Source organism: Chiloscyllium punctatum, chromosome 35 (assembly GCF_047496795.1).
Source record: "Chiloscyllium punctatum isolate Juve2018m chromosome 35, sChiPun1.3, whole genome shotgun sequence".
NCBI classification, from domain to species: Eukaryota; Metazoa; Chordata; class Chondrichthyes; order Orectolobiformes; family Hemiscylliidae; genus Chiloscyllium; species Chiloscyllium punctatum.
In genome coordinates, this window is record NC_092773.1 from 20534394 (window position 1) to 20549217 (window position 14824).

A 14824-nucleotide genomic window follows, 5' to 3' on the forward strand; every position below is an offset into this window, starting at 1 on the left:
CTGCGTAACAATTCTGAGATTGTCCAGTGTGATGCTTGGTGTGTGACCCTGGACCCAACTTGACCCGGAAGAAGTGGATTATTGTGAGTGACTGGTCTCAGTGAGCTCCTGCACTAAACGCCATTCCCATTTTTACTTCTATCCCATTGACCAGAACATCCAGCACTGATCCTAGGCAAGTTGATGATGGAGTGGAAATCACACTGGCCTCAGTAATGGTGACCTGCTGTGCTTTTCCAGCACCACGCTCTAATCTTGACTCCAATCTCCAGCATCTGCAGTCCTCACCTTCGCCACTTTGACAGAAAAGTCAGCTTAAAAGGATGGAGATGAAGGCTGAAGGTAAACATAGTGAGGAAGAGAGTGAAGGCGAGCAAAGATATCGGTCAGCAAGGGCCAAGTGAGAATCTGTTTAAATATATTGCCTAAATTTGATGAGAAGGATAAAGAAGCCTTTTCTCGTCTCATTTGAGAAGGTGGTCAAACAAATGCAGTGGCCAGTGACCATGTGGGTTTTGTTGATCCAAACAAAACTTATCGGTAGAGTTAGTGGGGTATTTCCATCCTGATCAGAAGAGGTATCTGGGGCATGTGAGGAGGTGAAGAAAGTCATTTTCAGTGCATCTGAGCTTGTACAAGATAGCGTTTCAGGAATCTAAGGTGGGACCCTGATCAAACCTACACTGAGTTTGAAGGGATCAAACAAAGTAAGTTTGAGAGGTGGATAAGGGCATTAAAAATAGAGCAAACCACTGACGCTCTTCGATGATTATTTTGGAGGAGTTCAGAAATTCACTTCCTGAGGGAGTGAGAACTCATGTGGAAGAGAAGAGAGTTAAAACAGTAAGGCGAGCAGCTGATATGGGTGATGGTGGTGAGTTGGTTCATAGATCAAAGGAAGGCTTCCAAATTCAATTTCAATCCGTGAGGGATAGAGATTGGGGCAAAGAGAAATCCTCATGTGGAAAGGGAAAGGTAGATCTCGGTGAAGATCATCAGGATAGCGTAGCGCAGGGTAAAAAGGAAACCCTTGAAGGGAAAAGAAAAGTTCAAAAGCTCTGGTGTTTTCACTGCAATAAAGTAGGCCACATGAAATCACGGTGTTGATGGGTTCGGAAAAGCACTGGGAAGCCAGATGTGGGAAAACAGGATGAGCCAGTGAAATTTATTGGAATGGTATCGGAAATCACAGTGTAGGTTAGAAAGCTGCACCGGAATTTCCAAGCTGGTTGGAGGTTGGTTCAGGAGGAAGTGCCAGATCTTCTTTAACCATATACCCGTGAAGGTAAAGTTTCCTCGCTTAAGCCAGGAGCAGCAGGTAAAGAGGTTACAATACTAAGTGATACAGGATCCTCTCAGCCTGTGATGTTGAAAGATGAGGAGATATGTACCTCAGAAGGATTGTTGCTCGAAAAAGTGCTCGTCATGGGAATTCATGGTGAGACAAGAATGCTCAGTTATGTAGAGTGGGGTTAGTGTCCAATGAAGAGTGGAGAAGTCGTGGTGGGAGTATTAGACAAACTCTCAGCCCTGGGAATACAATTTGTCCTTGCAACTGATACAGCTGGTTCACAGGTAGGAGTGCTGCCGACCGTGGTCGGAAAGCCAGTGGAAGCTCAAGCAACTCCCAAGATGCATATCCTGGGAATTTTCTCAACTGTGTGACAATGAGGCCACCAGGTTGAAACAGGAGAGATCAGAGAGCTCGATAAGAAAGTGGAATTCGCAGAGACCCTGTTTGACCAAGTGGTCGAGACAAACCAGGAGCAGATAGACGACAAAGTAGAAATCTTTAGTTCAGATAAATCAACTGAGTTACAGAATTCAAAGCAATTGCATCAAAAGGCAAACATGACGGAATATATCCCTGAATGTTACGACATTAAAAATGATGTCTGAATGAGGAAATGGAGACCATCACCTATTCAGGGAGATGAGAAATGGGCAGGGGTTCATCAAGTCGTATTACCAGTGGGTTACAGAAAGGAGGTATTGTGGGTGGTGCCTGAACTCCCAATAGGGGGTCATTCATGAGTAAGAAAAACCCAAGCTAAAAGACAGAAACATTTTTACTGCCCTGGACCGCACAAGGATGTAGTTGAATTTTGCCAGACATGTCATACATGTCAGGTAATTGGAAAACCACAGGCAGTCAGACCTAATCCCTGCATTTGATGATCCGTTTACAAGAGTCTTAAATGATCACATAGGACCCCAACCTAAAACAAAAAGTACGAATCAAAAACTCGCAGTTTTGCGATCGGAGATAAGGTATTTGTGTTAATTCCAGTGATAGGTGAACCTTTTGGAATTAACACAAATACCTTATCTCCGATCGCAAAACTGCGAGTTTTTGATTTCTTGATCTGCTTCCGGAATCCTTGTATGCTGTGGTACTTTTAAATGCTGTCCAGCCAACTCCCCCTCTCGATTGAATCAACCCCTAAAATTTGACACATCGTCCAAGTATGTGGTCTCTGAATTCTGACTTACCCATTTCTCCCTTACCAATTTCTCACTTCCTGCCCAAAAACTAATTCAAATGGACTGAATTTGGTCGATTCATTTGGTGCATCTCTGATGGCAAAAAGTACAAACGGAACTCCTTTATCCTGGATAGTCTTGACGATAAGCCCTCAACATGGTCTCTAATGTCTGATGCCATGTTTCTAGCACTTTCTGTGACTCTCATTTGGAGATGCCAGTGTTGAACTCGGGTGTACAAAATTAAAAATCACACAACACCAGGTTATAGTCCGACAGGTTGTGTAACCTGGTGTTATGTGGTTTTTATCTCTGTGACTCTGGATGATACGCAGTAGATGTGAATTGTTTTATTCCTAAACTGTCCGTAACTTCCTTGAATAATTTTGATGTGAAGATTGACCTCTGTGGGTAGTCTGTATCTGGTGAAAAATGTGAGTAACTTCTCCCCAATCTTTTTAGCGGTGATATTGTGAAATGGAATAGCCTCTGGAAATCCAGTGGCCGCATCCATTATTATTAATAAACACTGATTCCCTTTTTGTTTTAGGTGGGAGTCCTACGCAATCATTTAAGACTCTTGTAAAAGGTTCGTCAAATGCAGGATTAGGTATGACTGCCTATGATTTTCCAATTACTTCACACCTTATCAAGTCAAAAGGAGATTGAGTGAGGTGAACTGTTTGATAAGGATTCCAGACAGAAGGAAATCTCACAGAGTCTGTCACGTGAAAATGCTCAAAAGGTATTTTGACAGGGAAGGAAAGCCGAAGGAGACTGTGTTACTGGTTGCAACACAGAGGGCAGAACCAAATTCAGAGGATTCTGAATTGGACATTCCTCAAATTTAAATCGGACAATCAGGAAGTTGTCAAAAAATAGGATAAATCATTGAGTTACCTTCTACAGGAGGTATCGCATGGGAAGATACGTGGAAATAAACTGGGAAGTACTAACGTAATTATTTGTGATGTAGAGATAGGAGATGCTGTCCTGATTAAGCAACGTCATTATTGGCAGAACCCCTAAAGTTGGCAGAGGTTCAAAAGGAGATTGAACGCGTGCTCCAAGGTGACATCATCAAAGTGAGTCACAGTGACTGGAGCTCACCCATCGTAATGGTGCCAAAACCAGATGATACCCAAGAGTTCTGTATGGATGATCACAAAGTCAATGCCGTTACAAAGACGGATGCATATCTGATTCTGCATTTCAAAGACTGTGTTAAAAAAGTGGGACAAGCAATTTCTAAGTTGGACTCGCTCAGAGGACACTGGAAAGTACCTTTGTCCGAAAGAGTGAAGAGAATTTCAGCTTTTCTAACGCTGAATGGACTGTATCAGTTTAAAGTCATGACATTTGGTATGAAAAATGCACCAGTCACATTTCAGAGACTAACCAACAAGGTCATTGTCAGATTACCCAATCGTGTTGTATATATTAATGACCTGGTGTTTTTTTAGTCGCACATAGAAGTGGCATTTGCAACATTCATCAAACTTGTTGCATCGACTTCGGGAGGCACGTTTGGTGATAAACCTGGTGAAAGGTGAATTTGCTAAAGCTCAAGTCATAGAGATGTACAGCACGGAAACAGACCCTTCGGTCCAACCCGTCCATGCCGAACAGATATCCCAACCCAATCTTGTCCCACCTGCCAGCACCCGGCCCATATCCCTCCAAACTCTTCCTATTCATATTCCCATCCAAATGCATTTTAAATATTTCAATTGTACCAGCCTCCACCACTTCCTCTGGCAGCTCATTCCATACACGTACCACCCTCTGTGTGAAAAAGTTGCCCCTTAGGTCTCTTTTATATCTTTCCTCTCTCAGCCTAAACCTATGCCCCTCTAGTTCTGGACTCCCCTACCCCAGGGAAAAAAACCTTGTCTATTTATCCTATCCATGCCCCTCACGATTTTGTAAACCTCTATAAGGTCACCCCTCAGCCTCCGACGCTCCAGGGAAAACAGCCCCAGCCTGTTCAGCCTCTCCCTGTAGCTCAAACCCTCCAACCCAGGCAACATCCTTGTCAATCTTTTCTGAACCCTTTCAAGTTTCGCAACATCTTTCTGACCCCTTCCTGGGCCATGTTATTGGACATGGACAAACGGCCTCATGGAACGTAAAAACGTAAAAGGTGATTGGGGAGTTTCCCACACCATCGACAAAAACAACAGGACTACGGTTCCTGGGATTGAGTGGATTTGATCAGGAATTCGGACCAAATTTTAGCAGTGAGTCTGCTCCACTCACTGAATTACAAAAGAAAGGGAAGAGGTTTTAGTGGATGGCAGATTGTCAGAAGGCATTTGACAGCCTGAAAACTGTGTTAACCACCGCCCCAGTATTAGCCACACCTAATCACGATGGCTATCAATGTGAGTGATGGAGCTGTCAGTGCTGTGCTCTTACATGAAGACGGTGAGAAGGCAGAAAGACCTATCGGGTATTTCTCCAGGAAACCGAAAATTCATCAACAGATATATTCAACAGTTGAGAAGGAGACTTTGAGCTTGGTGTTGGCGTTACAACATTTCAATGTTTGTGTTCCCAGTAACGTGTCTGGACTTCACCAGTTTCCCCATTTCCCCTCCCCCCAGTTTACCTCAGCTCCAACCTTCCAGCTCAGCCCCGTCCCCATGACCTGTCCTCCCTGCCAATCTTCCTTCCCACCTATCCACTCCACCCTCCCCTCTGACCTATCACCTCCATCCCCACCCCCATTTAACCTATTGTACTCTTTGCTACCTTTTCCCCAGCCCCACCCACCCCCTCCCATTTATCTCTCCACCTTGGAGGCTTCCTGCCTCTATTCCTGATGAAGGGCTTCTGCCCGAAACGTCGATTTTCCTGCTCCTCGGTAGCTGCCTGACCTGCTGTGCTTTTCCAGCGCCGCTCTGACCTAAACACAAGTAACGTATCTGAAACAATCGCATATACTGGTCATAACCCATTCAGGTTTGTAGAGGACAGAAATTCCAGACTGTTGAGATGGAGCTTGTTCTTCCAGCCATTCCATTTGAAAATTGTGCACGTGGACGGATGGGAAAACGTGATTGCCGACGCGTTGTCGAGACTTGGATGAGAAATGGAGGCATTTGGTGGCGGGAGTAAATGAACTGGAACACAACACAGTAGTGCATATTTGCATATTGAAAGTCAATGAAATATATATGGATGTTGTAGTGTACTAGCAGTGTTAAGATTTTAAAATGAAGCCATTTTTGGATATTGATGGTTCACTTTTTTTAAGGTGTGACAATGCTGTCCATGGTTATTTTCCCATTGGCTCCAAAATGTCTCGGTTTATGTACTCGAAGAAGCTTATACATTTTTCAACAAACACTTGGGTACAATGAAAGGGCTGGTTCTCCCAGCTCAGCTTTTCCCTGGTTTGGTTTGGTTTGAGCACAGCAGTCGGTTTTTTTTTTCAGGCCGCTGGTCCAAGTAACAGCTCCACGGAAGAAGGCTGCTCCACGCTGAATCTCCCCTGCCATCTCTGTCGGAGCTGAAAATGTGTTGCTGGAAAAGCGCAGCAGGTCAGGCAGCATCCAAGGAGCAGGAGAATCGACGTTTCGGGCATGAGCCCTTCTTCAGGAATGAGGAAAGTGTGCCAAGCAGGCTAAGATAAAAGATAGGGAGGAGGGACTTGGGGGAGGGGCGTTGGAAATGCGATAGGTGGAAGGAGGTCAAGGTGAGGGTGATAGGTCGGAGTGGGGGTGGGGGCGGAGAGGTCCTCCCTCTACAAGTCTTGAAGAAGCTCTCTTCCTCCCTTTACAAGTAATCCTCTTGCAAGGATGCCTTCCATGAAGAAACTCTCTTTCTCCCTCTACAAGTCCTGACCTCTCTGCCCCCACTCCAGCCTATCACCCTCACCTTAACCTCCTTCCACCTATCGCATTCCCAACGTCCCTCCCCCAAGTCCCTCCTCCCCACTTTTTATCTTAGCCTGCTTGGCACACCCTCCTCATTCCTGAAGAAGGGCTCATGCCCGAAACGTCGATTCTCCTGCTCCTAGGATGCTGCCTGACCTGCTGCGCTTTACCAGCAACACATTTTTCAGCTCTGATCTCCAGCATCTGCAGTCCTCACTTTCTCCTAGAAGATCTCTGTCGGAGATCGTGTTTGATTTTAGCTTTTACAGGGATTGTTGCAGGCATTTGGAACAGCATCACGAAGGCGTGGTATCGTCGATTGGGTTTTCGAATTGCTACGTTGTTCTCAATTTGGTTCTCGTTTGTTCATGGCTGAATAAATTCTGTTTTGTTGACAACCGAGTGGTTGGGCTATCTTCATCATTTCCGGTACATACACTTTTCACCTGTTGAAAACAAGTTTGGGTCTGGGCTATTTTCTTGAGGCGTTTTGAGGGAGTCTGGACCATTGGGAGAGAAGGAGGAGTGGACCAGAGGGAACGGTCCCTGCAGAGGGCTGTCAAGGGAGGGGGAGGGGAAGACATGTCTGTTGATGGCGTCCTGCTGGAGGTGACAGAGATGGCAGCTCACGATCCTCTGGATGTAGCTTCTGACGGGCTGGTATCACTGTTGCAGAAGGGAAGTGAAGAGATGAGTACGAGAGATGGGTCAGGCCTGGCTAAGGGCCGTGTCAACAACACTGCTGGGGAATCCTCAGTTTGAGGGAGAAACAAAGCTGGCACAGGATGGTCACATGCAGGGCAGGGAAAGCACAAACTCTGTCCTCTTTGGACAAAGAGCAGACTCTTTGCGAACTGGCACTCCAGAATACGCCCTCGGCAAACAGGTGTAGTCAACCTTTCACATTTTCAGCACCCGAACGTGTGAGAGTGTGTGGAGTCCTCTTGTGTTCTGACATTATTGGGGTCCCGGGTCAGCCCCTGACACTATTTGGCAAAAGTGAGGACCGCAGATGCTGGAAACCTAGAGTCTAGATTAGAGTGGTGCTGGAAAAGCACAGCAGGTCAGGCAGCATCCGAGGAGCAGGAAAATCGACGTTTCGGGCAAAAGCCCTATTCCTGATGATGCTGCCTGACCTGCTGTGCTTTTCCAGCACCACAATGACCTAAACCCTGACACTATTTACTGACCCTCAACTGTTGGCAAGTCCCAGTGATTGAAAACATGCAAGACTACACTTGATAGCGATTGCTCTTCATTGACGTATTTTATAAAGCTTCATTTTACTGGGGTACACACTGTGTTAGATCACTTCGTTCTGCGTTGGGCAAGCTGAGTCCTTTTAGCTGTATCGTTAAGATAATTAGTGTGGTTTACGGTGCTTGTCAGCAGAAAAAAACATTCTATTTTTGAGAAAAGGAAGGAGAGAGAAACAGACCTTGGGCAAGAATACATTCAGTGACGTGTGGAAAGGTGTCCACAAGGTGGAGGGGTCTGATTACTGTCCCTCATCAGTTATCAGGGAACAATCCCACCCCAGAGACAGTCTTGTCACCAGCCCGATCTGTTGGAACCTCCCAGGGCAGCAGATGGTGCTGTACGAGGGAGCTGAGAGACCGGCTTCCTGTTTAAGAAGCCGAGTTGTTGATATAGTGTCCAGTTTGGGTCGTGCTGAGCACTGTAATAGTTTGCAGACTCAACGCAGCCGAAAGACAAAGAAAGGATCGCGCTGCAGAGCAGAGCTCCAGGAGCAGCAGCGATGGGACATGAAGAAGGAATCCTCTGGTTTTAGATTCAGCCATCCACAATGAACAAACAAAAAGGTAAAACCTACTTTCCTGCCTCGATCCTTCAACTGTCACAGAACGTTGAGATTTAATTCGGCCAAAACTTCTCGTCTGAAACAGTAATTACAAATATGGGCTGCTGAGTGCCTTTACAGTATTCAGTTCCAACAACTTACAGTAAATCCAGATTGATTTGGAAGCGCAGACCAAACCCGCAATGTTTTGACACTCTTAACTGCAGTGGAGATTCATCTCTTCAGGCTGACAGGAGTATGCTTTGTGAACAATATTATTTACGGGACAGTTCACACGACAAATGTGATTTCCAATGCAAAGAAATCTTGGAATGTAATGCATGTTGGTGGTGTAAAGTTTGTTTGTCGTGTTATGTGTGGCACTGTTTCTGAGACCTGTGTTACAAGGGCATGTTAAATCGGAGCAGGTTTTGACCATTTGGCTCCGTGAGCCTGCACTGTCAGTCAACAAATCACGATTTTCCGCTGAAAGGGTTCAGAAAAGATTTACAAGGATGTTACCAGGGTTGGAGGATTGGAGCTATAGGGAGGGATTGAATAGGCTGGGGCTGTTTTCCCTGGAGCGTCGGAGGCTGAGGGGTGACCCTGCGGAGGTTCATAAAATCATGAGGGGACATGGATCGGGCAAACAGACAAAGTCTTTTCCCTGGGGTGGGGGAGTCCAGAACTAGAGGGGCATAGGTTTAGGGTGAGAGGGGAAAGATATAAAAGAGACCTAAGGGGCAACTTTTTCACACAGAGGGTGGTACGTGTATGGAATGAGCTGCCAGAGGAAGTGGTGGAGGCTGGTACAATTGCAACATTTAAGAGGCATTTGGATGGGTATATGAATAGGAAGGGTTTGGAGGGATATGGGCCGGGTGCTGGCAGGTGGGACGAGATTGGGTTGGAATATCTGGTCAGCATGGACAGGTTGGACCGAAGGGTCTGTTCCCATGCTGTACATCTCTATGACTCTGCTTTCTTGCCTAAACCTCAGATTGCTTTGAAGTCTTGAATATACTCAATGACTGAGCATCCAAAGGTCGTTGTGGGGTGGGGCATAAAGAAATCCTGGGATTCCTAATTCTGAATTAAGGCACTTCTACTCATTTCAGTCCCGAACTGTTGATCCTACCTTCTGAGATAGTGTCTCCGAGTTTGAGATTCTCCAAGCAAAGGACGCACACTCTCAAAGAGATGGCCTGTGAAATCATTGAGAAATGTTTCACTTTTCAATTCGATCAATTCTCATTCTCTGTACATGTAGACCCGATTCCCCTTCAGAGGAAAACTCCAAACTGGAGAACCTCCACTGAGGCAGGAATATCCTTCCTTGGGTCAGGAATCCAAAGCTGTTCATGATGTTTTCAGTGTAGGTTCCCTCACAAATCCCCATCTCATTGCAGCAAGACCTTTTTACTCATATTCCAGTGTCCTTGCAATAAAGGGGAAGCTCAGTGGTTAGCACTGTTGCCTCACAGCACTAGGGACCCAGATTCGAACCCACCCTGGGGAGACAGTTTGCACGTTCTCCCCACGTCTGCATGGGTTTGTCCGGGTACTACGGTTTCTTTCCGCAGACCAAAGGGGTGCAGGTTGACCATGCTAAGTTGCCCATAATGTCCAGGGATGTGCAGACTAGGTGGACTAGCCAATGGGAAATGCAGGGATAGGGGTAGTGGATCTGGGTGGGATGATCTATGGAGAGTATGCGTGGACTCAATAGGCCAAATGGCCTGCTTCTGTTGTGTCAGGATTCTGTAAAAACTAATACATCATCTACCTTCTTAACTGCATGCTGTATCCATATGTGAACCTTATGTGATCCAACTATGTCCAGATCCTCTGAATCTCCACATTTCCCAGTCTCTCGCCTTTTGGAGAAACATTCAGCTTTGTCTTTTCTTCCAACCAATTCTGCATTTCCTCAAATTACGCAGCACGTGCCATTTCATTTTCCAATCACTTTACATACCCCTCACAGCTTACATTCCCATTTCGTATCATCCATAAGCTTGGATGTTTCACATCAGTCCCCTGCTCCATGAGATATCCCAGTTGTTACAGTCCACCCTCGTCTTTTGTAACAATATCCATATAATACCTCATTCAATGGCTTTGGATACTCCAAATATATATAGATTCCTCTTTATCGACCCTCAATAGTTACTACTTTCCAAAACGGGAGATTTTTGAACACAATGGGAGATCACTCAGCCCATCATGTTGGCATCAGGTCTCGAAATTCGCATTTCACTGATTGCTGTTCTCCTGCTTTCTCCCTGTAACACGATTCCTTTTCAAATCACAGTCTAACTCCCTTCTGAATGCACTTATTGATTCTCCAATCGAGGCCATAGCCACGCCCGGTGTGAAAAAGATCTTTCCCACCTCACACTCGCTTCTTTTGCCAGTTACTGTGCTCTCTCATTTGCAATCCTTTCAGGAGGGGGAACAGTTTCTCCCCATTTACTCCATCCAGACCTTCACCATGTTGAAATCAGAACTCTCAGCCTTCTCTTCTTGAAAGAAAACAACACTAATCTCTCCAACCTCTCATCATAACCGAAGTTCTCAATCCTTGGAATCTTTCTTATAGATCTCTTGTGTACCCTCTCTCCAATGCCTTTGTAGCCTTTCCAAAAAAAAACAAGAGATATGTTGCAAATAATAAATCTCTCATTTAAGTATTCACCTGAGGCCACTTCCATTTTTCCAAACTCCTTGAGCTACACAGTCCCTTATATTTAGACTTTCCTGTTTAAAAACTCATTCGGATTTAAACACTTCACTCATAAACTCAGCGTGAATTCCTTTTGTATTATGATCACTCTTCCCAGAGATAGCTTACTGGAAGTTTACAAATTAACCCTGTATTAAGGCAGAGAATTAAAGCAAAGCAACTTGTTCTCTAATTGGTCTTTTGAAATATCGTTCTTGTCAACCATCTTGAAAGTATTCTGAACTGACCTCCAAACTGCTTTTCCTGATTGAGCTTTCCCAGTCTATATAAAGATTAATCTTGCCCACAATTATTTCACTTCAAGCTTAACTAATTCTCTAAGATATTGCAGGATGATTAATGGATTTATTGTGTGTGTGTGTGTGTGTGTGTAAGAGAGAGTGTGTGTGCGTGAGAGAGAGAGAAGCGAGGGAGAGAGTGTGTGCGTGTATGTGTCTGTGTGTGTCTATCAGTGTGAGTGTGAGTGCGTGTATGTGTGTGTGTCTGTGTGTGTGTCTGTATTTGTGTGTGTGTGTGAGAGCGTGTGTGTGTACGTGTGAAACAGAGAAAGAGAGGGAGAGAGTGTGTGCGTGCGTGTGTGTGTGTGTGCGTCTGTGTGGGTGTGTCTGTCAGTGTGAGTGTGTGCGTGTGTCTGTATCTGTGTGTGTGTAAGAGAGAGTGTGTATGTGTGAGAGAGAAAAAGAGAGGGAGAGTGTGTGTGCGTCTGTGTGGGTGTGAGTGTGTGTGTGTGTCTGTGTGCTTGTGTGTGTCTGTATCTGTGTGTGTGTCTGTGTGTGCGCGTGTGTGTGTCTGTGTGTGTGTGTGTCTGTGTGCGCGCGTGTGTATGTCTGTATCTGTGTGTGTTTGTGTGTGTGTCTGTGTGTGCTTGAAGGTCTAGGCAATGGTGACTGAGGTACTTTGTGATAAGACAGTGTTTGTTCCATGATTTGCTCATTCCAAGCTCTGTCAGATGGAAGCATTCGCTCATGGTTCAGCTGTGATCTTCGTTTCTTTCATTTGAGCTGAATTAATATCCTGAAACCAATAAAATTGCTCCTCATCTGAGCCATTCAAGACCCCTGCTCTCAGAAACGGAGGAAGAAAGGTCAAAGTTATGACAAACCTTTGACACTGGTTCAGCCTCAAAGGGAGTATTGTGCCCAGTTGGGGGGACCACACCTTCAGAAGGATGTGAAGATCATGTAGAAGAGACAGCAAAGATCTATATGAGTGGTTCCAAGGGTGGTTACGTTTAACGATAGGTGGCACTGGGTCCGTTCACCATCGACAGGAGACTTCATTGAGATGTTTCACTGTATTGCGTGGTGTGGCAAGAGTGGATGGAGAGGCCGATCCCATTGGCGGAAGGGCCAAGAACCAAGACTGGCTCAAGGTGACAAGGTGACACTCATTTCCCAAAGCCAGTGGCCAGGATCTGGAATGCATTCTCTTCGAGAGTGGTGGAGGCAGGTTCACTGAGGCTTTCAAAACGGAATTGGATCATTACCTGAAGAGAAAGAATTCCCAGTTTCCTGAAGAGAAGGTCAGTGAGTGGGACTGGCTGAGATAATTTTACAGGGTTCCTGCACGGACACAGTAGGCTGAATGACATCTTCCTGTGCTCGAACCATGACGCGAAGCTGCTCCGTGACTTTCTTTAGACGATGAGTTTGTGGCTCAATGAAATCTTTGCGTTCGACAAGTGATGGAGCGCCTTTGTATTTGCAGTCTGACCTCTCGACCTAAACAGTGTATTACCAAGGGTAATGGGAGGTGACTGACAGGCACGGAGCCAGGGCACCTGCTGCAGGTGGAAGGTTGGCAAATATTGGAATGAGATTCGCTACATTGACTTCCTGTGTCCCTGTCTGGCTGGAACTAAACACACATCATTTCTGCCACACAACAATTTGCTGATTGCCAAGTTGGTCAACGCCAATGGGATCGGCCTCTCCATCCACTCTTGCCACACCACGCAATACATCTCAATGAAGTCTCCTGTCGATGGTGAACGGACCCAGTGCCACCTATCGTTCCACGTAACCACCCTTGGAACCACTCATATAGATCTTTGCTGTCTCTTCTACATGATCTTCACATCCTTCTGAAGGTGTGGTCCCCCCAACTGGGCACAATACTCCCTTTGAGGCTGAACCAGTGTCAAAGGTTTGTCATAACTTTGACCTTTCTTCCTCCGTTTCTGAGAGCAGGGGTCTTGAATGGCTCAGATGAGGAGCAATTTTATTGGTTTCAGGATATTTATTCAGCTCAAATGAAAGAAAAGAAACGAGCACAGGACCCTGAGCAGCATCACTCCCGTTACTGATGGGTGTGTGTTGTCTGAACGCGAAAGGTTATCTCTAAGTGCTCTTGGGTTCTCCAAAATGAGTCGATAGTTCCTCAAATATTATATAGACAAGAAGACTCGTATCCCAGGATTGGAAGAGTTCAATATTTGGCTTCGATTGATCTTTGGGGGCTGGGAATTCGTCAGAAAGCCAATGTTTGAAATCCTCTGGCAGTATGGAGGGGGTATGGAGTTAACTCTTCAGAACAGAGGAACAGGTTTGAAGCGAGCAGTGGGGTCAGGGAAGTGGGGAGGAGAGGAAATAAGACAAGGCAAGGTCTACAATGGGATGGAAGACAGGGGAGGTGAACCTTCATTTTCCCATGCCCTTACCGTTCCCTTTCTATCCTGGACCTATATCCCCATCATAAAATGCAGTTGTAAGAGCATGATTTGGAGATGCCGGTGTTGGACTGGGATGTACAAAGTTAAAAATCACACAGCACCAGGTTATAGTCCAACAGGTTTAGTTGGAAGCACTAGCTTTCGGAGCACTGCTCCTTCATCAAGTAGTTGTCACAATCACACAGACAACCAACCACTGCCCTTTGATATTCAATGGTGTTACCGTCACTGAATCCTCCACCATCAACCTCCGGGGGGATTACCATTGACCAGAAACTCAACTGGACTCACCGCATGAACATAATGTCTACAAGAGCAGGTCAGAGGCTCGGGAATGCTGCAGCTCCCCAGAGCATGCCCACCATCTGCACAGTACATATCAGGAGTGTGATGGAATAGTCCCCACTTGCCCTGGACGGGGGGGGGGGGGGGGGGGGGCCGCTTCGACAACACTCGAGAAGCTCGACACCATCCCGGGACAAGGCAGCCCTCGCTTGATTGTCCCCATACCCACAAACCCCCACTCCCTCCACCATGACGCTCAGTAGCAGCAGTGGGCACCCTCTACAAGATGCAGTGCAGCAACTCCCCAAGGCTCCTCAGACAGCACCTTCCAAACCCCAGGACCACTATCACCGAGAAGGACAAGGGGAGCAGATACACGGGAATCAAGCGCTCCAAGTTCCCTTCCAAACACCACACCACCTGACTTGAAAATACATCACCGTTCTTTCACTGGGTCAAAATCCTGGGATTCCCTCCCTAGCAGCACCGTGGGTCAACTTACAGCACATGGATTGCAGCAGTTCAAGAAGGCAGTTCACCACCATCTTCTCAAGGGCAATTAGGGACGGGCCAATAAATGCTGGGCCCAGCCAGTCACCCCGCCATTCCTAGACTGAATCAAGAAAAGTCCTTTGTTTCTGAATGTGCACATTGCAGTATCCAGCCACATTTGAGTTCAACAACTGCAGGTGACAATCTCAACTTCCCCCTTCCCCATTTTGTTTCCTTTCCTTTGCAGATCTCTGTGCTCCCTTTTTGCTCATGGTTATGTTGCTTGGATATATCCATCACCCTACCCTTGCCACCTGCTGTAGGCCACGTCTTGACCTTTCTCTTCCTTGCCTCATCGCCAATTCCTTTGGGCCTCCACAACCAACTCTCTTGTCATTTAATCCCTCCTGTCTTCCAACTTACACTTGTTCCATCCCTTCTTGTTCTCTTTCCCACCTTCCTCC

General features: G+C 46.2%; 2 protein-coding genes across 4 annotated transcripts in view; one reads left to right on the top strand and one right to left on the bottom strand.

Moving 5' to 3' along the window:
• Positions 1-14824, bottom strand: part of lgi3 (leucine-rich repeat LGI family, member 3) — a 272695-nt gene that overhangs the window by 202145 nt on the left and 55726 nt on the right. The gene's annotated exons all lie outside the window — the stretch shown is intronic.
• Positions 8014-14824, top strand: part of LOC140459739 (actin filament-associated protein 1-like) — an 81117-nt gene continuing 74306 nt past the window's right edge. For all 3 annotated transcript variants that reach the window (XM_072554215.1, XM_072554213.1, XM_072554216.1), the window contains exon 1: positions 8014-8188. In XM_072554215.1, the coding sequence (XP_072410316.1) occupies positions 8173-8188 (16 nt within the window). In that variant the 5' untranslated portion in view covers positions 8014-8172. The remainder of the gene's footprint in view (positions 8189-14824) is intronic.